The sequence below is a fragment of the Amia ocellicauda genome, chromosome 10 (genome assembly GCF_036373705.1).
Source record: "Amia ocellicauda isolate fAmiCal2 chromosome 10, fAmiCal2.hap1, whole genome shotgun sequence".
Taxonomy (NCBI): Eukaryota; Metazoa; Chordata; class Actinopteri; order Amiiformes; family Amiidae; genus Amia; species Amia ocellicauda.
This window is the reverse complement of record NC_089859.1, coordinates 16,732,662-16,758,652: the sequence shown is the minus strand read 5'-3', so window position 1 is coordinate 16,758,652 and position 25,991 is coordinate 16,732,662. Positions and strand designations below refer to the sequence as shown.

General features: G+C 50.6%; 4 protein-coding genes across 6 annotated transcripts; 1 reads left to right on the top strand and 3 right to left on the bottom strand.

Annotated features, from left to right (window-relative positions):
• Nucleotides 1-646: 646 nt before the first annotated feature.
• On the bottom strand, nt 647-6,278 carry LOC136760051 (calnexin). Of its 3 annotated transcripts, none has more exons than XM_066715289.1 (15): nt 6,184-6,278; nt 5,613-5,701; nt 5,453-5,526; nt 5,288-5,352; nt 4,960-5,101; nt 4,673-4,754; nt 4,055-4,247; nt 3,780-3,969; nt 3,353-3,466; nt 3,080-3,236; nt 2,686-2,910; nt 2,278-2,397; nt 1,957-2,083; nt 1,549-1,628; nt 647-1,265 (listed from the first exon to the last, which is right to left on the bottom strand). In XM_066715289.1, exons 2-15 carry the CDS (start codon nt 5,679-5,681, stop codon nt 1,248-1,250), a joined length of 1,656 nt encoding a protein of 551 aa, XP_066571386.1. In that variant the 5' UTR covers nt 5,682-5,701; nt 6,184-6,278; the 3' UTR covers nt 647-1,247. The 3 variants fall into 3 exon arrangements, with proteins under 3 accessions (XP_066571386.1, XP_066571384.1, XP_066571387.1); XM_066715287.1 differs by having other exon boundaries at nt 5,613-5,683; XM_066715290.1 differs by having other exon boundaries at nt 1,957-2,026; nt 5,613-5,683.
• A 979-nt stretch (nt 6,279-7,257) lies between these two features.
• nup62l (nucleoporin 62 like) lies at nt 7,258-12,717 on the bottom strand. Its single transcript, XM_066715285.1, has 13 exons — nt 12,528-12,717; nt 11,784-12,082; nt 10,823-11,376; nt 10,592-10,690; nt 10,286-10,396; nt 9,954-10,058; nt 9,680-9,800; nt 9,293-9,437; nt 8,945-8,994; nt 8,675-8,809; nt 8,438-8,549; nt 8,045-8,111; nt 7,258-7,578 (listed from the first exon to the last, which is right to left on the bottom strand). The coding sequence occupies exons 2-13, from the start codon at nt 12,065-12,067 to the stop codon at nt 7,487-7,489; spliced, it is 1,875 nt and encodes a 624-aa protein (XP_066571382.1). The 5' UTR covers nt 12,068-12,082; nt 12,528-12,717; the 3' UTR covers nt 7,258-7,486.
• Nucleotides 12,718-12,991: 274 nt separating this feature from the next.
• dnaaf6 (dynein axonemal assembly factor 6) lies at nt 12,992-16,849 on the top strand. The gene is made up of 6 exons (XM_066715286.1): nt 12,992-13,286; nt 13,639-13,705; nt 15,152-15,263; nt 15,798-15,894; nt 16,080-16,165; nt 16,482-16,849. Exons 1-6 carry the CDS (start codon nt 13,200-13,202, stop codon nt 16,609-16,611), a joined length of 579 nt encoding a protein of 192 aa, XP_066571383.1. The 5' UTR covers nt 12,992-13,199; the 3' UTR covers nt 16,612-16,849.
• A 71-nt stretch (nt 16,850-16,920) lies between these two features.
• On the bottom strand, nt 16,921-21,376 carry LOC136760047 (cyclic nucleotide-gated channel alpha-2-like). The gene is made up of 6 exons (XM_066715284.1): nt 21,033-21,376; nt 20,608-20,718; nt 20,275-20,454; nt 19,853-19,960; nt 19,379-19,485; nt 16,921-19,110 (listed from the first exon to the last, which is right to left on the bottom strand). The coding sequence occupies exons 1-6, from the start codon at nt 21,356-21,358 to the stop codon at nt 17,696-17,698; spliced, it is 2,247 nt and encodes a 748-aa protein (XP_066571381.1). The 5' UTR covers nt 21,359-21,376; the 3' UTR covers nt 16,921-17,695.
• Nucleotides 21,377-25,991: the final 4,615 nt, after the last annotated feature.

Below are 25,991 nucleotides of genomic sequence, written 5' to 3'. Positions count from 1 at the left end.
AATGGCCTGTGACTTGACAAATTCTTGAATAGAAAAGAAAAAAGCACATGATTACTCACTGTAGCTGCCAAGTCATCTCATTCATTTCATTCCTACAACTTCCTGTGCTCTGTTGCAACCGTCGGCACCGTTTTTTTGTGATGCAAGCATTATTCAATGGCAAACCGCCTGCAGAAAATCATCCAAATCAACCACGTCAACAATACTAATAACCTCAGGAGCTGCCCCGGCTTTGCTGTGTTTCTCAGTGAGTGGCTCACTCTGCACAAACTCCTGGAGATGACAGCGCACCCCACAGTTCTGACCCCTGGCCTTTTGTGCATGTGTGTGTGTGTGTTGGGGGGTTGATGGGACTGGGTTAACAGATGGAGAAAGAGGAAGTGTGGCAGGTGTTTCCGTTTCAAGCTTGTGATGGCCCTAGTTTAGCTACAACAAGTAGGGCAAACAGTAGTAAACAATCAGCAAAGAAGTGTGGGGGGTTGCAACAAACGGATGATCCCGTAGTTAGTCTAGACAAAGTCAGACCTGAAGGAATTCGACTATTACTATTACTACTACTATGACAAACTATCACTGATTATAACCTGCATACTACCATTAAAAATAAAACACATCCAGTAATATATAATGCAAAAGTACCTTAAAATGCAGACAATTCATCTTCAGGTTTATTTTTTTAAGCCACTCCCTCACCCACAGGGTTTGGAACTGCCTGACATTTGGTGTTCCTCCACCAGAAACCGCACAACATGTGCTGCTACAGTACTTCATTCCCCCCTGCTGTGGTTCGACCCTACGGCAACACTGAGGTGTCTCCCCACACGTTCTGAAAACAGGGCTCAACCTCTCAGATACAAGAGCCACCTGGGGTGATGCGGTCATTGGTGTTTGTTGTGCTCTTCTTTCTCACTCCGTGACCTCAGTGCTCAAACCTTACGTTCATAGGTGAGGGGGGGGTCTGGGGGAGTTCAGATCATGGTCAGTGCACTCTCAGAGACAGGTGGGAACTAGGTGTGAATCACCACCGTGCTCCTCCTGCGTCTCTCCATCTCTCAGTTTTTCAGTGTGGCTACAGCAGGGGTTCTGAGGGGAAGAATCTGGTCCGTCTCAGGTCCTGAAGGCTTGGGGGGTGGGAGAGGCATCCTACTCCAGGAAGGAGTTCATAGTGTGTCTGCTGCCCCTAGGAAGGACTCCACTTTTGCTCTCAGTGGGGTGACGGTGGTGGTGGGGCAGTCTCCAGGACCCGGTCATTTTCTGCTGCGAGGCTGCGAGCACAGCAAGATCAGAATTCAGAAACAGCTTTTAAAGTACTGATCTGTATACAGCAGGGGACGAAACATGACAGAAATAAACAGATTCGTAGCAAAGAAACTGGGCTGTGTTCATGTTTTGGATATTTGTTTAAGCCCTGTGTTGTCAGTGCCCATTGTTCCTGCTCCATACACGCAACAGGGCCGTTTTAAACGCCATGCACAACAGTGCCACCGGAAAGCGCTGTGCGAACCCCAGAGAGGAGGGGAGAAGGCTGTGGTTTTCGGTGAGCTTTACCTTAGGTTTCACTTCCAGGCCAGCTTTTGCTGATGACCTCTTTGCTTCTGCTTTCCTCTGTCCTTCTGGCTCCTCAGATTCTGGACAGAAGGAGAGAGAGAGAATGAGAGAGAGAATGAGCAAGAAAGCACTAAGGATGAGAAGGGAGACTGACAGCAGCCACGGCTTGGTAGTTCAGTCAGAGCAGCAAAATTAAAAAGGCAGTGGTGAACCACACGTTTCAGAGCGTACAGCCGCTCAGACACTCAGGCACACATGCAGGGTTGGCATGATACTACCAAGTGTGCTGTTCTGCCGCTTTACTGGGATGGATACTGGGGCTCTGCAGGTGGTAACAACTGAAATGGATCAGACTGCCGTGCAACATGAGTGTGGTGTCCCTCCCCCGACAGGACCATGCCTGCTCACCCTCGGGGTCGTCCGGCTGTGGCTCATCTGACTTCTTGTAGTAATAATCCATGTCAGGTGGGCCGAACCTCTGGGGGAAGAGTTGGTACACACCGTGAACACTGTGGCAGGGACCCACACTGGCAGACTGCTCACACACATAGAGATAGAGAGAGTGAGGGAAAGAAAGAAAGATACGAGAGGAAGATATAGAAAGAAAGAAGGACAGGGAGAGAGCAACAGGGACAGTGACATAGGAGAGAGACGGACAGAGAACGAAACTCAATCAGAGAGAGAGACAGAGTCAGAACATTTCAAAAATCAAGATGCGGTGAGGCTGACCTTGTCGGGCCAGACGAAGCTGATGAAGAGGACGACGGGCAGCGCCACGGTGAACACGTACACCCCCCACAGCCACGGCCGCTTCATGGCAGCCCCCAGCAGCCGCTGCACCACGCCGGGCTGGAGAGGGAGGGGATTAGTATTGGTGTTTGAGCATGTGTCAGTGTGTGTCAACACTGTGGTATCAAACTCAAGGTCAGTCTGCAGTATAGGTGTGTGTGTGTGTCAGTGTGTCAGTGCTTCAGGGCCTCCCTATGTCAGTGCATCAGTGTGTCATGTGAGTATGTACATCCGTGCCTGAGACTGTGAGTGCATCAATGGACCAGTAATTCAGTGTGTGAAGGTGACAATGCATCAGTGCACCTGTGAGTGAGTGTGAGGGTGTTAGTCAGCAGACGGCAGGCTCACAGCAAGAATGCGCTCGGCGGTCAGTCTCTGTCCCCAGGTCTGCTCAGTCCAGTACTGAGCCACCCGCCTGTCCCCACACACCAGCACATTGTCAAACAGCACCCCACCAGTCAGCGCCCACAGCTCCAGCCCCACTGCCCCCACAGGGGCCGGACGCACGGGAGGGGCCCCCTCTCCCTCTTCTACATATTCAGGGTTTGGGATGAGTCGGGGATGCCACTGACCCTGAGAGGAGAGAGAGAGAGAGAGAGAGAGAGAGAGAGAGCAGAGAGAGGTAGGGAGAGGGAAAGAGCAGTAGAGCAATACCCTTTCAATCATCAACTTCTTTAATGCTGGAAAAATGTAACTACCAGTAACTTCTGTAAAGGAGGGAGAGAGTAGGGGGGCGGGATACCTGATAGTTTGGGTTGGTGATCATAGAGGTCTTCCACTTCCCCCTGTAGGCAGGGTTAGAGATCATGGGCGGGATCCACGGGCCACAGCCAATCACATGCTTGCAGGCGGGGTTCGGAATCCAAGGTGCCTCCCACTCTCCATCCATCTCCTCATCCCTATTAGACAGCAATGCAGACAGACGCAGTAAGCACCAATCAGCAACAAGGAGTCAGTCAGGTGCATAGAGAGGATTCAGGTTTGGGTTCGTGGGTCTGAAGGTCAGGCTCCTTACCAGTCCTGCGGACGCAGTGCATGGGGATCGGGCACTAGAGGGGGCTCCTCCTCCAGCCAGTCAGAGGGCCTCTGGGCTAAGGGGTCAGGAATCTGCGGGGGCGCATCCTCGTCCCTGGGGGAGTGTGAGCAACACAAAAGGGAGTGGAAGAGGGAGAGAGAAACAGGTTTAGACAGGAGAGGAGGAGAGTGTGAGGGGGTTTTGTAGATCCAGAGCCACAGAAAGAGCAACAGGACGTGGTGTCAGCCATTTTGTTTAGGTTACTTCAACTATAAAAATATTACAGGAACTGTGATATTTACTAAAACACTTTTGGGAGTACTGTAAGTCACCCTGGGTAAGAGTGTCCCTATGTACTCCTGACTGATAATCGAATATTATGTCACTTTAGCAGCTGAAGTTTCTAATCAGAGAGTGCAAAGCCTACCAGTCCACCGGTCTTGTGACCATGGGATCAGGGATGAGTGGCCGGTCATCCCAGTCTGAGGGCTTGGTGTCCGAAGGGTCAGCGACCTCTCTTGGGGGGGCCCCAAGCAGGGTGGTGTCCGTCAGGAGGCTGCCCTTGCTGATCACTGATTGGTCGATCTGTATTTCGTAATGATTATCCGGGTATAAATCTACAGAGACACAGATAGACTCTTTATCTCTGGACTCACTCAGTGTGGATAGATGAGCTCTCTCTCTCTCTCTCTCTCTACTCACTCAGTGTATACAGGTGTGGTCTACGGTCAGTGAAGTACTCGCTCAGGTCCAGCTCAGGCTGCCGGGCATGTCTCTCCTGGTACTGGCCGGTCCGTGCGTCCCAGTGTCGGATGATGAAGTGCAGCGTGTGGTTCTGGCCGCAGCAATCCGGTCCAAACATGACGGAGTAGGGGGTGACATCACTGAACTGCGGCTGAGACAGAGAAGCAGCCAGGTGGGCAGCAGGTGAGGCACACAGACATGCATTACACAGACACCATGAAGATGCACACGCATGTATACACAAGCAAACACACAAATAAATTAATACAATGTCAAGCCCAACACTATCACACACACAACATTTAAACAAAATCTCACAAAATCTGTTACATTACTATGTTTTCTGTAGCAGAGGTCGTACCTCTGCCTCCCTGTGTTTTGCATGCTCACGTCACCCCTTAGATTTACACTAAAAGTCCCTGAAGATGCGCAGCTGCATGACATGCAAGTCTGCTTCAGTTCTCTGCAGGTTCCCCTTAAGTTTGCTCTGACACATGCCAGGCCTGCGTGGTCATGGGCAGCCCTGAGCAGACTCCCCGCATCTCAGCGGACCCAGCTCTGCAGCAGCCGACTCACCAGGTGGAGCTGCTCGGAGTGAGACAGCAACTTGATGTAGGCACCTCCGCACTCCATGCCCTGCTGAAACTGCACCTCATACCTGTGGGCAGACAGACATGCCTTCAGCCCTTGGCACGCATTTGCCCGAGTTGTGTGTATGTGGGGGGAAAGGTTGAGCGTGGGAGTGACAGTGAACTTGTATGCAAGTGTGAGAGAGAGTAAGTGTGTGGGTATATTGGAGTGCCTGCAAGGGAGTGTGCAAGCTGTGTGTGAGAGAGAGAGAGAGAGAGAGCAGTGTTACTCACTGCACGATAAGTGGCTTGTCCTGGAAGTGAAAGGCTGTGCGCAGGGGGGCTGCGATGGCGTGGTGTCGGCCCGGAGACTTCAGTACCATGCCTCTGTTACCGGGCAGAGGCTGCTCCGCAGGCTCCTCCACTGACCATTGCCCTAATCACAACCACAATCATAATAATAAGCTTATTTCTGCATATATATGGCTTCCAAATCACTAAACCCTTAGCAGATTTGAAGCTGCCTAGATCAAGGCTGCAGGGCTGGTAACTCTGCACGGGAGCAGGGCATCTCTGAAATAAATGGACAAATCAAAATTTGCAAGTCAATTTTCCACTTTACCATCATATCTGATTGTTTTCTCCTCTCCTTCTCCCTGCTTCACCGCCTGGGACAGGACCCACCTCCTACCACAAGGAGAGAGATAGAGACAGAGTGAGAGACACAGAGGGGGAATAGTGACTGGCCACAGAAGCCCATTACTGAGTGATGTAATGGGTACATTACCTCTCTAGTGAGCCTGTGTCAAATGACTCTGCAAAGTGGGCTTCTGCTGGTATCTGTGGGGGTTTGTAAACAACCTGCAACACACAGAGATATACATGACACCAAATAAATATGATGTCATATAAAAGGACCCACCCAACCATCCTCATTAAAGACTGACCTGCAACCTCTCCTGTGATGTCACGGACACACACAGCAACACCCACACAGCCAGCGCAGCTTCCGACATCACTGCAGACACAGAGCAAACTGTATTGAGAGGTAATATCTGCTTAGAAAACTGTCAAATTAATGTATATCATCAGTTTTATATATTACCATTCCAGTTTTGCCTTTTGCACTGTTCTGTTCTGACCACCCTGGACTACAGAATGGCAAATCTTTGGAAATACTTGTTGCAAAAAAAAAAAAAAGAAATCCTTGTAGCAAAAACTAATTTGAAGCTTGATTTGAATTTGATGAAAAAGATCGAGAGAGACAAGCCCACTAATAAAACACAGATGAATGGAGTGTTGTTCACACAGAAACACAGAGTGGACAGGCAGATTAGGCCACAGGCCCAGGAATTAAAACAGGCCAACTTCCTCCTGCTAGGAAACTCAAGACTTTTTACTGGAACAGCAGCAAAAAAACACCACTTCAATGAAGTGAGAAGAATAAAGAAAAGAAAAAGATTGCTATTGATGATATCAACATTACTAATAATAATAACGATAAAGTGGTGACCTTACCTGCGGCCTGGACGCCAAGTTCTAACACACTCGAAGGAGCCGATTCTTTCACTTCAGAGACTGAACTTTCCCCCTGGCCAGCACTGCTATGGCAACCTGGTGGCTGCAGGTTAATAAGTTTCTGAGCGGGCGGGCACATGAAGTTAAACACCCACTGGGCAGGCGGGCAGGGAGGTGGGCTGGGCCCGCCCAAGCATCAATCCGCACTTTGTGCTGCCGTCTCAGATTGATCCTCTGGTGTGTATGTATGTTTGCATTTTTTACTTTTGTTTGTATGTATGTGTGTACTCAAATTATTACATCTACAGTGCAGACACTTTGATTTTAGCCACGTAATATTTGCAATGCAAATTTAGAAAAAATAGAAACCCTTCCCTTTGGCAATGCTGTTCTTACTGAAATGGGCCCAAACCCAGCTTAGACAGCTGTCACACGTGTAATTAAAAAAAAACAAAAAAAAAACAATACAACTAGACTATTTTGAAGAATGCATAAGAAATGTACATCATATTTGAAAAGGTTACAAGACACTGTCCTCACTGTCCCACCCTGGCTTCTATGAGGTGCACAGTAAGGGGACGAGATCTAAAAAGGACCCTTTCATCACTGTGGAGATTGTAAGATTCCTTGAAAGCACACAGGTCTCTGGGGATGTGGGGTGACACACTCGGTACGAGCATGTATCAGAAATAACTGATCCTACATTATATAGCTTTACACACATAAGACCAGGAAATATATTAATAAACCAAAAGAACAGAGCAAACCAGAGCTAAAAAAGCACAGCGAGGATGAGTCTCTGCATCAGAGTCAGGACAGCTTTTCTTTTTCAGTTTCCCCTAAAGGACATGTCGGCACTCCTGTCTCACTGCAGGAGGCAACGCATTCCTCGGTTAACAGACGGACGTGAACACAGCACTCAGCTCACATTGCTTCCCCAGTGGAGCTGTGGACTGGGGAGGGTACACTAAACTCCTGTCCGTGACTCACCATCTCTATAACACCACCACCACCATAACCACCACCGCCCGCCTCTCACTAAACTCCTCCACTCATGCTAAAACACACAGCTGGTTTAAAGTTTAGTTAAAATCCAGTCTTTATTTGTAACAAAACGGCCCCCTTTACCAAATACCCAATGGACCCCCCCCACCCCTCCGAAAAAAACATCAGGTTTCACTTCATTCACATTCAACAGAAAAACTCTTTTATATATGGTTTTACAAGATAGGAGAAGTCTGCATTCAAACAGATGTTATAGTTAATATATATATATTTTGCTGTGTTGTCGTATTAGTACTGCTCAATCGAAGGTGATCCGGAAGCTCTTCTCCTGCTCCTTGCGCCGACTGTCGCAGAGCTTGGACACCTCCTCCACCCTCCTCTGCAACAGGACTGCAAAGGCAAACGGCAAAACAAAATTATTTTTTTAAGGACAAAGGCAGAAAAACAAATCTTTCAATACGGAAAGGAGAGCATGTGAACCCTCCACAGTGCACAATGCTGTTAAAACAGCATTCGAACCACAGGCCTGCCACTAGAGAATGTGTGTGGTGTACAAGCACCCTGCACAAAACAGAAGAGCCACACATGCCCATGATCCGGTGCATCTCAGGCCTTGGGCGCCGCTAAGGGCATGAGGCGGAATCGCTGGCATACGCTAATGCTGGGCCTTGAAGCCACAGCGTGGGGACAACTGGCAGTTCACAGGGCACTCAGCCTCACAAGGCGCAATACTGTTTGATTTTAAAGAAACTTCTATCCGAATGGACGAGTTCGATTGGCAGTTTTCTGAGCGCCACCATGCCCCCATAAAGGATAAGAACAAAATAAAATAAAGGCAATAGGTTAAAACACTGACCGGAGTTTTGATCGATCCACTGCAGGGAGTCCATGTGTGCGTTCAGGATTTTGCAGATTTGCTGAAGCTGAAGATTAATACATAATATTAATGCAAAGAAATCAATTAAAATGTGAATACTTATTTACTGGAGCAGTAGGTCTTCCCCACCCTTGGGTCCCCACATTAACCCTCTACCTCCCTCCCTCGCCGTGTCTCCTCCACCATCCTCCGTACCCCTCCCGCACCCTACATCCCTCTTCCCAATCACTCTCTCCCAGCTCCCTCCTTCTACTACGCCCACCTCCCTATCCCTCATGACCCTTCATTCCCCTGCTCCCCTCCCCCCACCATGCCCCCTCCCTCTCCTATCCCCAAGACCCGGTTGGTCCACACACGGCATCCCTGGCGTACCGGGTCGCTGGTGTCGGCCGGGCCGCTGGAGGTGTTGAGATGCTCGATGATCTCCTTCAGGTCCTGGGACATGCGCTTCAGCTGGGCGTCCACGTTCTCCGCCAGCTTGTACCTGAGGGGGGAGAGAAGAGAGTCAGTGCACAGCAGGGGCCCCGATAGTAAACTTATCCAAAGACCCACAGAGATGTTCCCAGCCCTGCCCCGCACCCCCCCCCAAATGCAGGAAGGGGAACCCACGTCCTCTCTCGTTCCTCGTCTGCGTTCTGCATATAGATGGTGCCATTCTGCTCCTTCACCGACTCTTCCAGCGGTGACAGCAGGTCCTCCAGCTCCTTCTGCTGGGACAGTATGAAATCCAGCTCCTGGTCCAGCCTGCACACACAACCACAGCACAGGGTTGTCAGGGACACAGCACTGACTCACTGTATAGCACTACATCAATGTATCTAATAATCTATACTCACGAATGTCACTAACAGCACCCACACCCCACCCCACCAGCCTTACCTCCTCTGATCCAGCTTCACCTTCTCCACCTCCCTGTGCAGACACGTGATCTGAGAGAGACCAACAGGGCAGTCATTAACCACAGTCGCTGGGGCTTCTCCCCATCCCACTAAGACTGCCTACCACCTCCCCAACCGCTCTTTATTTTACATTGCGTTCTACCACCTCCCCCTCTACCTCCCACCTCTGCCTCTTCCCTCTACCTGCCTCACCCTGTCTGCCCTCCCTATCCCCCCCACCTCTGCCTCTTCCCTCTACCTGCCTCACCCTGTCTGCCCTCCCTATCCCCCCCTCTGCCTCCCTCTCCACTTCTCCCCCTTGCAGTCATCTCCCACCTCCCTCCCGTACCTTCTCTCCGTTCTCAATGAGCACACGGTCCCAGGCGTTGACTTGTGTGGCCTGCTGCAGGAAGTGCCGCTCCTGATCCTCCAGCTCCAGACTCCACTTGTTGATCAGAGCCTCCAGCTGAGTGTATGACATCACTGGGGGGGCACTGGCAGAGGGGGAGGGGAGGTAGAGACAGGGTTAACATACACACACACACACACACACACACACACACACACACACTTGCTGACACACGTCTCACGCTCACAGTCTCACTTACACTCCCCCCTTGCACATATTATGCACACTCACTCACACCTACACAAATCAGCATTATTTTTGCTTTGGCTTAAGGCACCCCCACGCAGTGTCCTGCACTGGCTGTTGTACCCAATCGAACCACGTTACCTGGCGGTTGTGGCGGTGGTGGCAGTGATGGTAGCGGTGCTGGACGCCATGGTGCCCACAGCCGGGGCCCCCGCTGACTTCAGGCCCAGAGAGAACACAGTGGCCGCACTGGAGGAGGTCACTGAAAAAAAAACACGGCCATTAAAACTATCCAAGCTCAAATTCAACACTTATTCCTGACCAAAAACAGTTGATCTGCCAAACCTCTTCATGCATGATTATCACGGTCTTTAGGACTGTGGTGATTACAACAGTTACAGATAATGAATCTCACCAGTGGCAGCAGTGCTGGGTGTCGATGTAGCACCCAGAGGCTTAAGCATGAAACCCAGCCCTCCACCCACAGAGGTCATGGCCGGGGTGGTGGCAACTGACCCCACTGCAGAGAGAGAGAGAGAGAGAGAGAGAAAGTTGGCACCTTTTTTTTTTTTCCTTCTTCTTTCTTGAGCATTAAAAATAAGTTCATATTTAAGCTTTAATATTATTTCATAATGTATTTTAAATTGAGAAGAATGGCAGTGTTTGAGCAAGTGAGAGTGTGGCTGTGAGTGGAGTGCTCGTCTAGACTCCAGAGGGCATGGCACAGGCATGGCTGTGGACACTCACAGTTAAAGGCGTTGGCTGCGGAGGAGGCTGCGGGTGGAGCAGAAAAGAGGGAGGAGCCTGTCGCTGTGACAGCCTGGGGAGCAGGGGTTGTGGTGGCTGCAGCCGGGGCAGCTGGTGGGAGAGGGAGAGAGACTGAAATATAAAAAACTGTAAAACTTCTGGATTTTCCACTAACCAGCACCTGGTCCACTGCTGAAGCTCTATCCCTGTGCAACACTATTTAACACCCTCGCTATTCTCAAGACCCAGGTTGACCTGAACATGGGACACCCCCCATCCCTCCACCCCTTCCTCTCCCCAGCCTACCTGTGGGTTTGGCCCCAAAGGAGAAGCCGGTTCCCTGGCTGGTGATTCCAGGGGCCACTGACGCTGTGGAGGCTGCAGTCATGGAGCCCAGAGTGAGGCCTGAGAGCAGGAGAGACGAGAGACTTTTACCATTAAACTTAACCATTTTAGATAAATCCAAAAAAATACATAAATAATAAACAATAATGACAACAACAATAATACAAATAATACAAAAAGCAGGAAGCTCACCTGTAGTCTGTCCCCCCAGGGAGAGTGTGGGGGTAGCAGTGGGCTGGCTGGTTGCCATAGCAGCGCTGTTCCCAAATGAGAACCCGCCTCCCATGGTAGCGCCGGTGCTGGAGGTGGCAGGGGCGGAGACAGGCATTGCCGCTGTTGCAGGCATCTTTGCCGCTCCAAAACTAAAGCCCCCCGTGGGCTGGGAGGTAGCTGTGGTGGCGGTGCCCCCCCCCAGGGAGAACCCCCCCATTGCTTGGGTCTGAGGCTGAGGCTGAGACTGAGCCTGAGCCTGAGCCTGAGCCTGGACCTGGGGCTGAACCTGGACCTGGGGCTGAAGCTGAGCCTGAGCCTGAGCTTGCAGAGTCGCTCCCCCCAGACCCCCTGTGCCCATCCCGAAGCTGAACCCCCCACTGGAGGGCGCCATGGTGCTCTGTGTGGTCAGGGCCCCCCCCATTGCGAACCCAGACCCTGTGGAGGGTGCCAACCCACCACCCATGGACAGCCCCCCTGTGGCAGAAGGCTGGGAGGTGGTCGGCATATTCAGGCTGAGCTTCGGGGTGGAGTTACTGTGGGGAGAGGAGCATATGGGCTGTCAGCATCTCTGGGACCAACAGCACTGGGCAAACACAGCAGCCATGAGGAATCAATGACAATTCTGACCTTGCAGTCTTTGTGCTATTTGTATGTTCCCTTTTTGCCCCATTTAACTTTCCTCCCCTCCCACCACATGCAATGCTACATGTTCCACTCAAGAATAGCTGGTCCTGGGCAGAGCAATGAACTGACCACCTGGGGGTCCCCTGAGCAGTTCACTGTCACTTTTACACTGTCTTTTTACAGCAAGCTTATATAACACACTACACAGATGGATAAGAGCTGACGTTCAATGCAGCACCTCAGGCAGGCAGTCAGTCAGTCCATTAGGCAGTCTGCTGGTCAGTCTGTCAGCTGACCTGGTCACAGTACCACTGACCTGAAGGCAAAGCCAGTCCCTGTGGCGCTGGTCTGCGCTGGGGTGCCGAAGCTGAACCCCCCTTGTGTGGCAGCATTGCCCTGCGCTGGCATAGAGAAGAGGCTTGTGGCGGCTGGGGGCTGGGCCTGAGGCTGAGGCTGAGGCTGGGCCGGGGTCCCGAACGCGAACCCCCCGCCCACAGCAGGGGCCCCGAAGGCGTTTGCCGGCGCGACTCCCGCTGTGGTCTTGGGAGTCCCGAAGCTGAACCCCCCAGAGGCAGCGGAACCAAAGTTAAACCCACTCATCACGGCACACACACTCTGGGGAGGAAACACAGAGAGAAACATACAGTGAGAGAAGCAGGGAATAAACAAAGCTGGGGAGAACGTTGAGAAAGATCAGGAAAGAGATGAAGAGAAAGGTGGAAAAACAGATAAACACGGAAACACAGGAAGAGACCACGAATAAGGGAGAGATTGTGAGACAAGGAAGAACAGGAAGAGGGAAGGCGAAAGTAATCAAACCCAAAACTCATAGAACTGCCAACCATTAAAACTCGCGTGTTATGAGATGGATGCAAGAGAAGAGACAGTAAATGTTAAGCGACGCCATACCGGTCGTGCTCAGTGCAATAACTGCAATTATGCTATTTATTTAATCAACATGGTATACAATAAAACACGAAGGATGAAGAGCAGGATACATGTGCCAGCTATGTCATATACAGTATCGTAGTTAACCGCATCCCTTCAGATTAATACTTACCGTTCCCGGTCAACCAAACACACAGTCTGACAGCCTGCGGAGGTATGGATTATAGAGAGCGATAATACTTTACTGTAGGTATATATAATATTTAATAAAACTCTGCGGTACCCGGTACTATACTCTCAAAAGCACGACAACACAATCAGCTTCAGCGCCATTTTTGCGCCATGGCCACCATAAGGACCCCGTTGCTGCAATAGGGTGACCGAGACATTGCCGGTGGGGTCGTGTTTTCTTTGTTAAGATGTACATTCAGACTATTTGAAAATGAAATTAATTGTGTTCAAATGATATACTGGTCATACGAAGAAAAAGAGTCACTCCAATATAACAGGCAATAGCTGTCTTGGCAGAAGCGGGGCCCGCCTCTCCCCAGTTCGCCGCGTTTTATTGGCTGTCGTCCTCGCTGCCTGGCTGTGATTGGTTAATCGTCACGTCAAGTCCGTTACCATAGCAGCGGGAGAAAGCTAGGAGAACATATGGGGTTGTTGACAGGCTTTTAAGGCCTCAATAAACACTGACTTTTTTGCTTTCATCGACGTAGGCTATTAAAACAAGACAAGAAAACAGGTCTGCACTCGAATACAGAATATAACCATTGCACTGTTGAAGTAGCTAACCGTAGCTGAGCCGGAGTTTGTCCCGGGGTGGTGTCTCCTGTCCCGGCCGATGGAGGGCCTGTCTTCCTTGGACACTCTGCAGGCGCTGTCCACACTCCTGTCCCCCTCGCCGGAGTCAGACGATGAAGACAGTTCGGTACTGTATTAGGCCTTACAGACTGCAATTTCTGTTGCTCTTGTCATAATAATGTATTGTATTATTATTATTATTATTATTATTATTATTATTATTATTATTATTATTATTATTACCCCTAGCGTTCATTAAAAGTATTTTGTTTACTGTACATATGAAATACATTATACAGAGGTTCCTAACCCTGGTCCCTGCTTTATTATATGTAGGCTAGATATAAGTTTAAAAAATCATTACAATAATAGGATCCAAACCATAGTGATTTTTAAGCAAGTAAATCTAAGCTTATTCAGTCAAGGCTAAAAGTAAATTGTTATTGTTATTATGACATAGTTGTTATTTTCTTTGTTAGTCGGTTCAGTCTACTGCCAGGATGGGTCCAGGTCAGATCGGACCCGCAAGAGCTCAACAGAAAAAAGGTACGTCGGTATCCAGTTCCCTCTCAATTCAAATTCTAAAAAGTTGAGTTGGCATCAGTATTGCCATTGCATTGACAGACATGTCCAGTGCTCTCTCTCTCTCTCTCTCTCTCTCTCTCTCTCTCTCTCTCTCTCTCTCTCTCTCTCTCTCTCTCCTCAAGTTTGTTGAATCAGTTATTGAATCCAGTAGGTGTCGCTGTTATCTACCTAAACGACAGTATTACACGTGTCTCTACATTCTAATACTAGTATATATACAGAAGGGTGACACATTAAAGGAAAAACCAACATGAAGTGTCTCAGTGAGGTGTTGGGCACCATGAGCCCCAGAACAGCTTCAATGCTCTTGGCACAGATTGTACGAGTCTCTGAACTCTACTGGAGGGATGAACACCATTCTTCCAAAAGATATTCCCTCATTTGATGTTTTGATGATGGTGGTGTGGAGCGCTGTCTAACACATCGGTCCAAAATCTCCCATAGGTGTTCAATGGGGTTGAGATCTGGTGACTGCAAAGCCCATAGCATATGATTCACATCATTTTCATACTCATCACACCATTCAGTGACCCTCGTGCCCTGTGGATGGGGGCATTGTCATCCTGGAAGAGGCCACTCCTATCAGGATAGAAATGTTTCACCATAGGATAAAGGTGCTCACTCAGAATAAGTTTGTACTGATTTGCAGTGACACTTCCCTCTGAGGGGACAAGTGGACCCAAGCGATGCCAGGAAAATGCCCCCCACAGCATAACAGAGCCTCTGGACCCCCTCACTGTAGGGGTCAAGCAGTCATGCCTCAAGGTCAAGGTCAACTGGACCTGCTCAGCATTTGTATACATACCACAGAGCACGATAGGATGTTAATTGCTTAATTTTATCATGCAGTACATAAAATGGATTTGAAAGGAAACAATTAAGATGTGCTTTAAGTGTAGACTTTCATCTTTAATTTGGGGGTAGTTACATCCTAACTGGGTGAACGGTGTAGGAATTACACCCATTTTTATATGTGGCCCCCCAGTTTTAGTGGCTCAAAAGTAATTGGACAAACTAACATAATCATAAATTAAATAGTTAGTTTCAATACTTGGTTGCAAGTGCTGTAGATGTAGCACTGTCTACTCAGCTCAGGGTTAATTTGACATATGAAATTGATCCAAGTTACAAAAGTTCTGAGTGACTTTTGTAACTTGGCGAGAGTGAAAGACACAACAGAGGCACAAGATTAACTGGATCTCTGAATAGTTTGCCTCCCTGTGTCTCTTCCTTCCTGCCCCTCTCACTGCAGTTGAGTTCACAGGTGGTTAACTGGCAAATGCAGATAATTAACTGACACATAAATCAAATATTTACATCCTCTCTGCCTGTCTGTCTTTCTCTCTCGATCTCTCCCCCTCCCATTTTCTCCTTCTCTCTCTCCCCCCTCTCCCACCCTGCCCTCAGTGCCCCCAGTGCCCCCAGTGCCCCCAAAGAACAGCAAGGAAATCTGGAGTGCAGAGGAGGTGGCGGAGGGCTCGCAGTTTGATGACATCATGGACCCCCGGCCACAGCCAGAGTGAGTTGGCCCCTGGCTTGCCTGCATTTCTGTCTGTCTGGGAGAGGCTATGAATATGCAGTTGTACTAAAACCTTGGTGTAATGCCCAAATTCTAGGCTTTCGTGTTCACTGTGTAGCGTCTCTGAGGTGTGTTTGAATGGTTGCGCAGTGAATCAGGATAAACAGCCCAGTCCTGTCTGGAAATTCTGAGATGGAACAGGCTGCTTGCATTACAGCTGCCACGTGTGCAGCTATTAACTATGCCTGACTGACTGATTGACAGACCATGTGGCTAGTGGGTAACCTGCCTGACTGTAGGTGTATAGCTCACTGCCTGAGTGGCTGAGTGAGTGTGGGTGTATGATTATTAACTGGTGGACTGTGCAGGCGTTAACTGATTACGTGTGTAGGTATTATTATTATCATAATTGTAATTGTTATCGTAATGTTTGTTATTAATTTCTTAGCAGACGCCCTGTTGTCACAACATTTCTATAAACATCAGTGTATGTGTGTTGGTATTAACCCTGATCATCTGTGTGTGTGTGTGCAGGTATGAGGTGATGCTGCAGCAGAGTGTGGGCACAGAAGACGTGTTTCTGGGAATGAGCAGAAAGAACCCGTCTTCAGCCTGCTGTGAGCGCATTCTGGTGCGTACTGCCCCCCAGCCCCCTCCTCGGACATACAGCTTTTTCAAGATCCGACAGCAGAACATGCATGGGGTTCAATCACCCGTTCATTGGCTGAGCCCAGCCAGAGCAAAACAGTGTGATTGAGGCCCGGGCTGAGATGGCCCCAGGCGGCGTGATTGCCCTCTCTCTCCCTCCCTCCGCAGGTGAGGATCAAACTGCCCGACACCAAGATGGCAGACGTGGTTCTGGACGTGAGGGAGACTTTCCTGGACCTGCGAGCGCCCAACTAGTAAGAGCACCTGCTTACATCACTAAACCTGGTTGAAGGATAAAAACAAACAAACAAATATATCAATCGATGAATCATGACAGAAAGAAATCTGTACAAGAAGGAAGCAGATCATGTAAAATGATAAACTGTTTCCTCATACACTGTCTTACCGCCCCATGAAATAACCAAACCGTTGCCTTCTCCTCCTCTCTGCATCTCTCTACTCTCCTCTCTCCCTTCTTTCCCCTTCTCACCTTCACCTACTCTCTCTCCCTGCTTCTCCCACCATTCCCCTCTCTCTCCAAACCTTCTCCCTCTCTCCCTCTCTCTGCAGTAAGTTGGGCCTGCACCTCCCCCACCCTGTGCACAGTGAGGAGGGGAGAGCGCGCTTCGTGTCTGAGAGGGGCGAGCTGGAGGTCTCTCTGCCCACCAAGCGCCCGCTGGACTGCATCAACCTGGCCTGAGAGAGAGAGAGAGAGAGAGAGAGAGAGAGAGCAGGCAAAAGAAGGGAGGAGAGAGACCTAGTCTGGCCCTGTCACAGAGACAGTACAGGGGCAGAGCACTAGGGGACAGGAGAACCAAGCCTGAGAATCATGTATGGACTGAACTGGCACACTAAACTGGATTGATTATTTGCTAACACACTTTCCAAGTCTTTGCTCATTGACCCCTCCCCCAAATAAATATATTAATCCTATACAATCGTAGCAAAAAAATGTTTATTTCTTGATTTTGTTTGTTTCCAAACATTAAAAAAATTCAAATAAAACAAGTGTTCACATTAACAGTACACACATCGTACATTGTTTGGGTGTAATTCTGTAAAAAAATATTGTAAGAATATTTTTTTTCTCCCTCCTTTACACTACAGAAATGTTTAAGGCATTCATATTATCGTGATCGTTATTATCATCATGCATTTATAATTCAGTACAACCCAGCTGCACAGGATAGCGATTGCAGAACGTCCTCAGACAGGGTGACCCAAACACAGCTTCTACCCTGAGATGAAATAAACGAGCCGCTCCAGATTTCTGTTTTTTGTTTTTTTTCTTAATTGAAAATGACTAATTATAATATATATTTAAAAAGCTGAATATAAATCTCTCTGTAAATGAGCATGGCATGAATAAGAACAGCATTGGATTTCACTGTCCAGGCCCTCAGTCTCTGAACCACAGGCCTCAGAAAGCTAGTCTAGTTCTGTCCCAGTCCTGTACAGTACAGTTTAGTGGACTGAGGTACAGACCAATCCAGTATGGTACGGTTCAGTCAGTTTGGTGTTGTCAGCCCAGACAGGGAGTTACCCAGCCCCTCAGTGGCCTCTCTCTCGTCCTCTCTGTGCCCCCAGGGCTGTGGGCTCCTCAGGCTGCCATAGCCTATGTGGACTCCTGAGGATTACTGTTCATCGCTGCAGACGTTGCATCATCATGAAAAGGCTGTGTGTGTGAGAGTGAATGAGAGAGAGAGAGTGTCTATGAGTGCGTGTGTGTGAGAGCGTGCGTATGAGTGTGTGTGAGTGTGTCTGGTCATTGGGGCAGCGAGGGGTCAGACACGGGACTGTGTGTCGCTCTCCTGGGCGCTAGCATCGCGGTGACTGTCCGGGGGGCTGCCGGGGCGACGCAGCCGGCGCTCCAGCACGGTGAGGCGCTGCTTGAGCTGCTGCTGCGCGCTGCTGTACTCACTGAGCAGCCGCGCAAACCGTGTCTGCAGCCCATCCAGCGCCTGCTCCAGCCGCTCCATCTTCTCTGCCATGTCCTCCTCCCCACCCAGCCCGCCCCCGGCCCCGGCGTCCTCGTCTAGCAGCCCCTCCTTCAGCAGGATCTCACGCCCACGCTCCTCCAGCACCTTCTTGGCGTCGGGGTATTCCGTCACGGCCTCCATCAGCGCGTCCTTGGACAGGCAGAACAGGTCCGAGTAGCCGATGCTGCGGATGTTGGCCGTGCGCCGGTTGCCCATCTTGCTGCCCTTGATGTTGAGGATGCTGATCTCACCGAAGCAGCTGCCAGCGGTCAGCAGGGCATACTGCGTCACACCATCGTCCGCCACCACGGCCAACCGGCCCTCCTTGATGATGTACATCTCCTTGCCGATGTCGCCCTTGCGGCATATATAGTCCCCAGGGCTGAACACCTGGGGCCGTAGCTTCAGCACCAACTCCACCAGCAGCCCGGCTTCGCAGTCCTGGAAGATGCGCACCTTCTTGAGCGTCTCCAGGTGCACGTTGATGGCGATTTCGGCCCTCAGCTTGTCGGGCAGGTTCTTCAGCACCTCCTGCTCGTCCACGGCCTTCTTGTTGGTCCACAGGTAGTCAAACCACTTGATGACCCGCGCCTCCAGATCTTTGCTGACGTGGCGGAACTGCATGTAGTGCTTGATGGCATCGATGCGGGCCTGGAACTCGGCCCGCGTGGCGTTCATATTGGAGATCATGGAGCCCACGTTTCCCACAATGGTGGCAAAGATCAGCACGCCGACTAGGAAGTCGAACACCACGAACAGGTACTCCTCATCCCGCGCGGGCGGCGGCATTTCCCCGATGGTGGTGAGGGTGAGGGTGGACCAGTACAGGCAGTACACGTAGCTCTGGGACAACGAGTCACTCTCGGTGTCCGAGACGTTGGGGTACACCCAGGTGTCGGAGCCGAAGCCCAGCGACTTGGAGATTGCGTAGTAGATGCAGGCGTTCCAGTGGATGATGACCAGGATGTAAAGCACCAGGTTGCAGATGCGGAAAATGTTGGGGTAGTTGGTGCGCGTCTCGGTGCGGTCAAAGAACTCGAACATGCGGGGGAAGCGGAGTAGCCGGTTGAAGCGCAGCTCAGGGGTGTGGATGCCCGTGGCTAGGTAGGCCAGGTCAGTGGGCAGGATGGACAGTACGTCCAGCTTGAACTGCAGGGTGTGGACATACACTGAGCTCAGCTTGGACAGGTCCTTCACCAACAGGCCTTGCTCCAGGAACCCTGTGGGGGGGGGAAACAAAAAAGATGGGGTGTGAGAGGAGCAGGGTGGTGGGGGAGAGAGAAGAGAAAGGAGGGAAGAGAAGGGAGAGGAGTGAGAGAGGGAGTGAAGGGAGAGGAGAAGGAGAGGGAGAGAAGAACAAGACTGGAGTGTTATAGGAGCAAGGTGAGGCAGACAGGGATGATGGGACCTGGTGACAGGAAGAGAAGCGCAGGGAGATGAAAAGCCATCAGCTCGACTCAGGTTAGGCTCGTGGGTGTGAGCACTCACCGGTGCGCAGGCGGACGCAGGTGTCCAGGATGTAGAAGGAGTCAGACACATAGTCCAGGACCAGCCAGAGGATGAAGCACGAGGTCTGCAGATTATCGAAGCAGGCCCTGCACACATAGCACACATACAGCCCATATAATTTTTTCTACCATTATGACACTTTCCTTGTCTTCAGCACATATGGTCTTTGTGTATGTGTTTGTGTGTGTACTATACTTCTACCATACTACAGCACACTACACTTTATCATTCACCACGATTTTACCACTGTACACTGTACGTTACCATGATTTTACCACATTTTTAACATGAACACCCCCTCATCTGCTGGGAATGGTTTAGTCCATTCTCTCTGAAGCCTGCCTCACCCATAGCTACAGGTCACTGCCAGTTTATAAAAAATCCCCAAAACTTAGCTCCCTGTGAAAGAGTGCAGGCAGAGGGGCGCCCTCACACTGCACTCCAGCTCCCTACCTGGCCACCAGGAGGCACCAGTTGTACAGCACAGCGGTGGCCATGATGAACAGCCAGCGGTAGTAGAGGTTGTCAGCGGGGTTGACCACGAACACTTCCAATTTCTTCCTGTGAGGAGGGAGTCAGGTCACACGCCAGACACTTCTGAAAACACTGCACCATGGTGACACGTACACACCCAGGGTTCCCCATAGGCACACAGACAGAGAATATCAGGCAGACAGACAGGCACCTAGAAAGCTGTTCAAACAACAAGGACAGATGTACAGAGAGACGGGCAAGATGGCAGAAGTTCAGACAGATGGGGTGATGCAGGGGCACACAGTCAGAGAATCTGGGTAGCAGATGCACAGTGACAAGGTTGTAGGCAGACAGACAGACAGACAGACAGATATACAGTCGATTAGTCAGGAGGGGCATACTTGGCTTTGCTTCCTGGGTCGTCTGTGCTGTTCTGGGCTGGCTGAGTGTTGCCGTCCTGACTTGGTGGGGGGCGCAGCTCCGGCCCCCTGAAGCGCTCCAGGAAGGAGTCTGGCCGCTCCTCCTCCTCCAGCAGACTCTTGTGGGCCCACTCCCTCAGAGTCACCACCAGCCGCACCAGCCTGCAGGGGGCACCACTCACAATCACACTCCCACACAGCTGCTGTTATAGACACTGACACTGTCACACACTCTCACACTGACACTGTCACACACACTGACGCTGCTACACACTCTCACACTGACACTGACACACTCACTCTGTCTTGACTCACCGGGACATGGCCCCTTGACCCCGGAAGGAGTTCTGGGAGTTCAGCCCCTGTGGGTCGAGGCCTGCGACCCTCTGAAGCTCAGAGGAGGTGTCATCGCACACTGACTGGGCCCTGCAGACACACAAAGACACCGAGACACAGAGTCACACAGAGCGGCAGAGCCCGACCCTGAGACAGACCGAACCAAAAGAAGAGGCAGACAGACTGATTTGATCTATCCACTCTGGAACTCCCCACACCTCTCACTCCCCTGTCCCCCAACTCCTCCCTGCCACCTTTCTAACATTTCTGACCCTCCCCTCCCTTCCTTGTTTCCTCTTCCCCTAAGCCCCTACCTTCTCCCCCCGAGCCCCATCCCACCCTCTCCCCTATCCACAAAACCACCCTCCCAACCACGCCCCTGCTGCGGCCCCCAACCCCCTTACCGGCTCAGCGTGCTGTCAGCTGGGTCCAGCTCGTCCTCTAGGCAAGTCTTGACTGACAGCCGGTGGACCGATAGGTCTGAGCTCTCCACTGCCCCCTGGCCCGTCATCGTGACACTGTGCTCTGACAGTCCTGGACAGAGAGGGAGCAGGGGGATCTGGGAGGGGGGAGAATGGTGGGAGAGCTGGAGGGTAGAAGAAGAGTGAGAGATCGGGGAGAGAGAGAAGGGAGGGAGGGCGTGAGAAAGAGAGGCAGAGAGGCAGAAGAGGGTCGATTGAGTTGGGGACAGGGAGACACTGAAGCTCTGATTCCCTGTCCTCTGGCGCATTTCACACAAGCTGTCCGATTACTCTCCCACGATTGCTCTCTGGCGTGCGTCAACGCCAAACGCTCCATTCCCTCGGAGGTCCCTGGAGCATCAAGTAAAATTCTGCCTCCCTGCAACGCACACACACCTAAACACAGACCAGCTCTGCAAATCAGAAATGCAGCGTTTTTTAATATGCTAATTTAGTCTTCTAAGAAATATAAAAATAATATATACATACACATTTCTTTTTTTTATCGTGTATGTCTGTCGTGATTGTGTTTAATCTCTGTTGTCATTGTTCTTGCTAGATCCTATTAAACTGCAGCTGGGAGTCGTGACGCTTGGGGAGAGAGCATCATTAAGGCAAAGCCACCCGTCACAATATTTACTGTACCGTACCGCTGTAAGCTGCTCCACACGGGAGGAGGGGGGATGGGGGGGCTGTACCAGGGGGAGATTTAGAGGGGGGGGGGGAGACCCTCTCTGAGGAGACGCTCACGTTGCCAGGGATACAGCCTTGGCAGCCATAGCAACATCAGGGACGCCAACAATGGCTTCTCCTCCCATTCTGACAGAGGGAGGGAGGGAGGGAGAGAGTGACAGAAACGCACTCGCATTCTCCCCTTCGGTAACCACACACCTCTACAGCCCAACTCTGCCCTCGGTCTGTTACTGTAACACTAATCCTACACTATCTCTTCATCCTGACCCAGACGCTACTCCCCGGACGTACTGTTACCACATCTGTGTCCCGAAAACCCAACCATAACTGTCACAGATCTGTATCCCAAACCCACACTACTATAGCCCTGCTGAGATTCTGCAGGTGTGCTGAGTGCGTGTATGTGTGTGTGTGTGCTGCTGTGATGGAGGGAGTGCTGTCTGGGTTGATGATGCTGTTGGCGTGACTACTGTTACGGCCTGTAAGTACTGTCCCGAAGCGCGCTGGGGGGTGGGGACTGCATAGGAGTCTAATGAGGCACTTAGAGTCTGAGTGACTGTTTCTCACTAATTACCTGCTTGTTAGGGAGAGCCTCGGAATGACACGCGTTACCTCGCACCACCAGGCATTTCCATTCAGACCAAACAATCAGACTACAGCTGGGCCATTTACAAGACAAACAGAGGACAACAACAGCAAATATTTCATATATATCACCTCACATTTGTTGGGCCACATGGCAGCACCAGAGACAGTGACTGTCCCACTGCGCAGCCCGCAGCATGAGTCACGCCAGGCTCCTTGAGCTACAAAGCACCGTGGGTTGCAGCTGTGGATCACAGCGCTCGCTATCTGGCTCGTTGGATGCACTTGCCCAGACATGTGGAGTTTCCCTGTCAGGCCCTTGTCTGCCCCTCTGCTTGGTCAGAAGAATACAAACCTGCACGCTACGGTGCTCCCATCTCCTTGCGCTGCCAGCAGTCTGCACAGGCTCCACTATACTAGTCCACCCTGCACGGGCGAGGGCAGGGTGTGCGCTGAGAGGAAGGTGGCTCCTCTCTTCTTCTCTATTATTATTATTAGTAGTAGTTTTTGTACTGTCATGACTATTCACCGAAAGCACTCTCTCTGGGGCAATTGCGTGCGAAGGGTACTTGTATACTAAATAAAAAGTGATCGCTTGACTGAGCAATCCCAGCCACTTGGGGTGCACAACTGCAACTCTCAACAAGAAGTATGACTGACTGACTGACTGACTATTAGCCTTTGAATTAACTATCTAACTGCTGGAGTTACTCAGTGACTAACTAGCTGCTCGGTATGAAGGCGAAGGAGAGCCAACACTCACCTGGTCTGATTGGCAGCTTCCGGCGTTGCTCAGTCAGTTCTGTGCCCACTGCTCCCCACAGACACCATGCTGGCCAGAGCCCCTGCAGGGAAGGACACACACAGCACCTCCAGCCTGGTTTACTGTGTTTGTATCTCTGTGTATCTCTCTCTCTCCTATTCTGCCCACTCAGTCTCTTTATTGCTCTCCCTCTCTCTCTCTCTCACTTTCTCTCTCTCTGCGTCTCTTGGCATAGCCTGGTAGTCCAGTTCTCTCTGTCTCTCTCTTCTTCCTCTCCTTCTCCCTTTCTTCCCTCCCTCGCTCCCTCCCACCCTCCCCGTAGTACAGCTCTGTCTCTGTCACACTTTCTCTCTTTCCTCCTCGCCTCCTCCCTCCCCAGGCACAGACCTGTCGCACAGCCCTGCCTCACAAGGCACGGCGGTGTAACACAGCTAAGTCTAACAGTCTGTCTCTCCGTCCCTTGTCCTTGTGTGTCTGCAGTCTGCTTGACCAGGTTAGTACAAGTCCTCCTCCTCTTTCTCTCTCTCTGCGGCCTCCTTCCCTGACTCTCTTTATATCAGGACTGTGTTCTGTCCATCTCTCTCCATCTCTTGCTGTAGATTACAGCTGTAGTGAAGAATATGTACCTCCCCTCCCTCTCTCTCTCTCCCTCTCTACATCCCCCTGTGCCCACTCCTCCAAAAGCATTGAATAGAGACTCCCATACTCACACACATGCATGCACACACACACACAAAGACGCTGGAGAGCAGAGGCTTATCCAGATTGTTCAGTGAATATGTTAATGAATGAGCTCTCTCTCTCTCTCTATTTTGGATATTGTGTATTGCTGTATGGCTCTGTTCTCTCTCCTTCTCTTCCAGCTGTGCTGACAGTAACTTAAAGCACTTCTAGTGTCAAACCAATAGACTTGGTAGTGTAATGTAGTGCAGTGCAAGGCAGCGCAATGTAATGTAGGGTACTGTGTTGTAGTGTAGAGTAGTGTAGTGCAGTGTACTGTGCTCTGCTGCAGTGAACTGTAGTACAGTGTACTGTGCTGTAGTGTGGTTTTCTCACTGGTCGGTGGCAGTGATGTGTGGCAGCAAGGATGGCAGGTCGAAATCCAGGGAGTGACAGAATACATTACTTATGTAGTGACTTGTTTTCATGGAGAATGCCATCTCAAAGTGCTGCACATTCAGGGGACAACAGGGCCCATGCAGTATAAAGCAGGGGACACCTGCATCTGGTCCTGGAGTGAGGCAGGTCTCTTAGGATCACTATACCCCCTTAAAAATTAGGGAAAGGGTTAAACTGGCCCAACTAAGCAACATAATTAGTTCAGTTAAGTCATAAAAGAGCTCGGCTGGAACGTGACACAGAAGACACTGTGGCCCCCAAGGTTTACAGAAACGCAAACGGAACAGCTAAAGACAAGTGCCCATATGCACTGAAGCCAGCAGTTGCAGGCAGAAGACTCTGTTCACATTGTTTCAGTGGTTTTCAGTGTTTCAACCCTGTCTAATTAATTAATTAATTAGCATATTTGTCTGTCTAGAGAGTGGGTTAATTTGTCACATGCTGTCGAGTCTCTGACAGAGCACGACAGACTCCCCCCATCAGGGAAAACCTCAAGTAGCATTAACCCAAAAAAAATAAAGTAAAAAATAAACACACTGGGAAATCTGGCAATATAAAAGCAAGGAGCAGCAGCACTAGACACTGCAGACACGGGGGGGGGGCAGTGCTGTAGTGCCAATGTTGCTGTATTTACAATAAGACTATTGAACAGCCCTGTGTGACAAGAACAGTCAGGTGTTGCTCAGTTCGTTCAGCCCAAGGAAAGCCAGGCACCCCGGCATTGAGAGGCTCTTAGGTTGGAGGCAGAGGAGGCAGGGCAGCCCCCCCACACTCTGGACTGCTGTTTGTATTTGTATTTTTTGTTTTATTTCATGAGCTTCCTGCCTGGTCCGCTGTCCCAGTCCATGCTGTGGAGCTAGGAAGAGGGTCTGCGATGGAATATATACAGGGAGAGTGGTGGACTGGGAAACAGGAAGGGAGAAATGGAAAGACAGAAAGAGATGTTGTTGAGTCTCCCCACCTCTTTCTCCCCGAGAGAAAGAGCGTCTCCCCAGAGGAGCAACACGGAGAGCAAAACAACAGGCAATGGCACACCACCCAGGAGAGAGGAGAGAGAGCGAGAGGATGACAGGGCGTGGGTGGTCAGGAGGTTAGGAAGCCGAGACCGAGGGAGGAGGTGTGGGGGGTACAAGTTTATATTAATGTTTGTATTCGTATTTTCTTGGTCAAAAGTATATTGACCTTTTCAAAGACACATGTGATGAGTGGGTGTGTCCTGATTTGGGAGGGCGTTCCTGATTGGCTGTACAACTAGACAGACAGAATAGTGTCCAACTGGCTAGGGAGTGGGTGTGTTCTCAGAGTTAATGGGCATATCCCATTGAGAGTGTGTGTGTGTGTGTGTGTGTGTGTGTGTGTGTGTGTGTGTGTGTGTGAGTGTGTGAGTGTGTGTGCCACTGGGTGTCTGGGTGTTTATACAAGTGTGGATGGCTGCAGATGGCAGGTGTGCCTCAGTAAGCACTTCTCAGCCATGACCCCCACACCCCCCTTCCCCCAGGCCGGAAGGATTAGTGCTCTTTGATAATTAACGAGCTGGACTCTGATTAACATTTGCAACAGGCTTCTGATGAGGTGCCAGGCTTTAACACCACCCCCCCCTTCCCTACTCCTCCTCCACCACCTTCTGTGCCCCTTTCATCTCTCGCTTTCTCTGTCGGTCTCTGTCCCTCTCTATCTCTCTCCCCATTCTAATGAAGTAATTAATAATCGCTACTTAAGGACTCATGAAAATTCAAAACCCA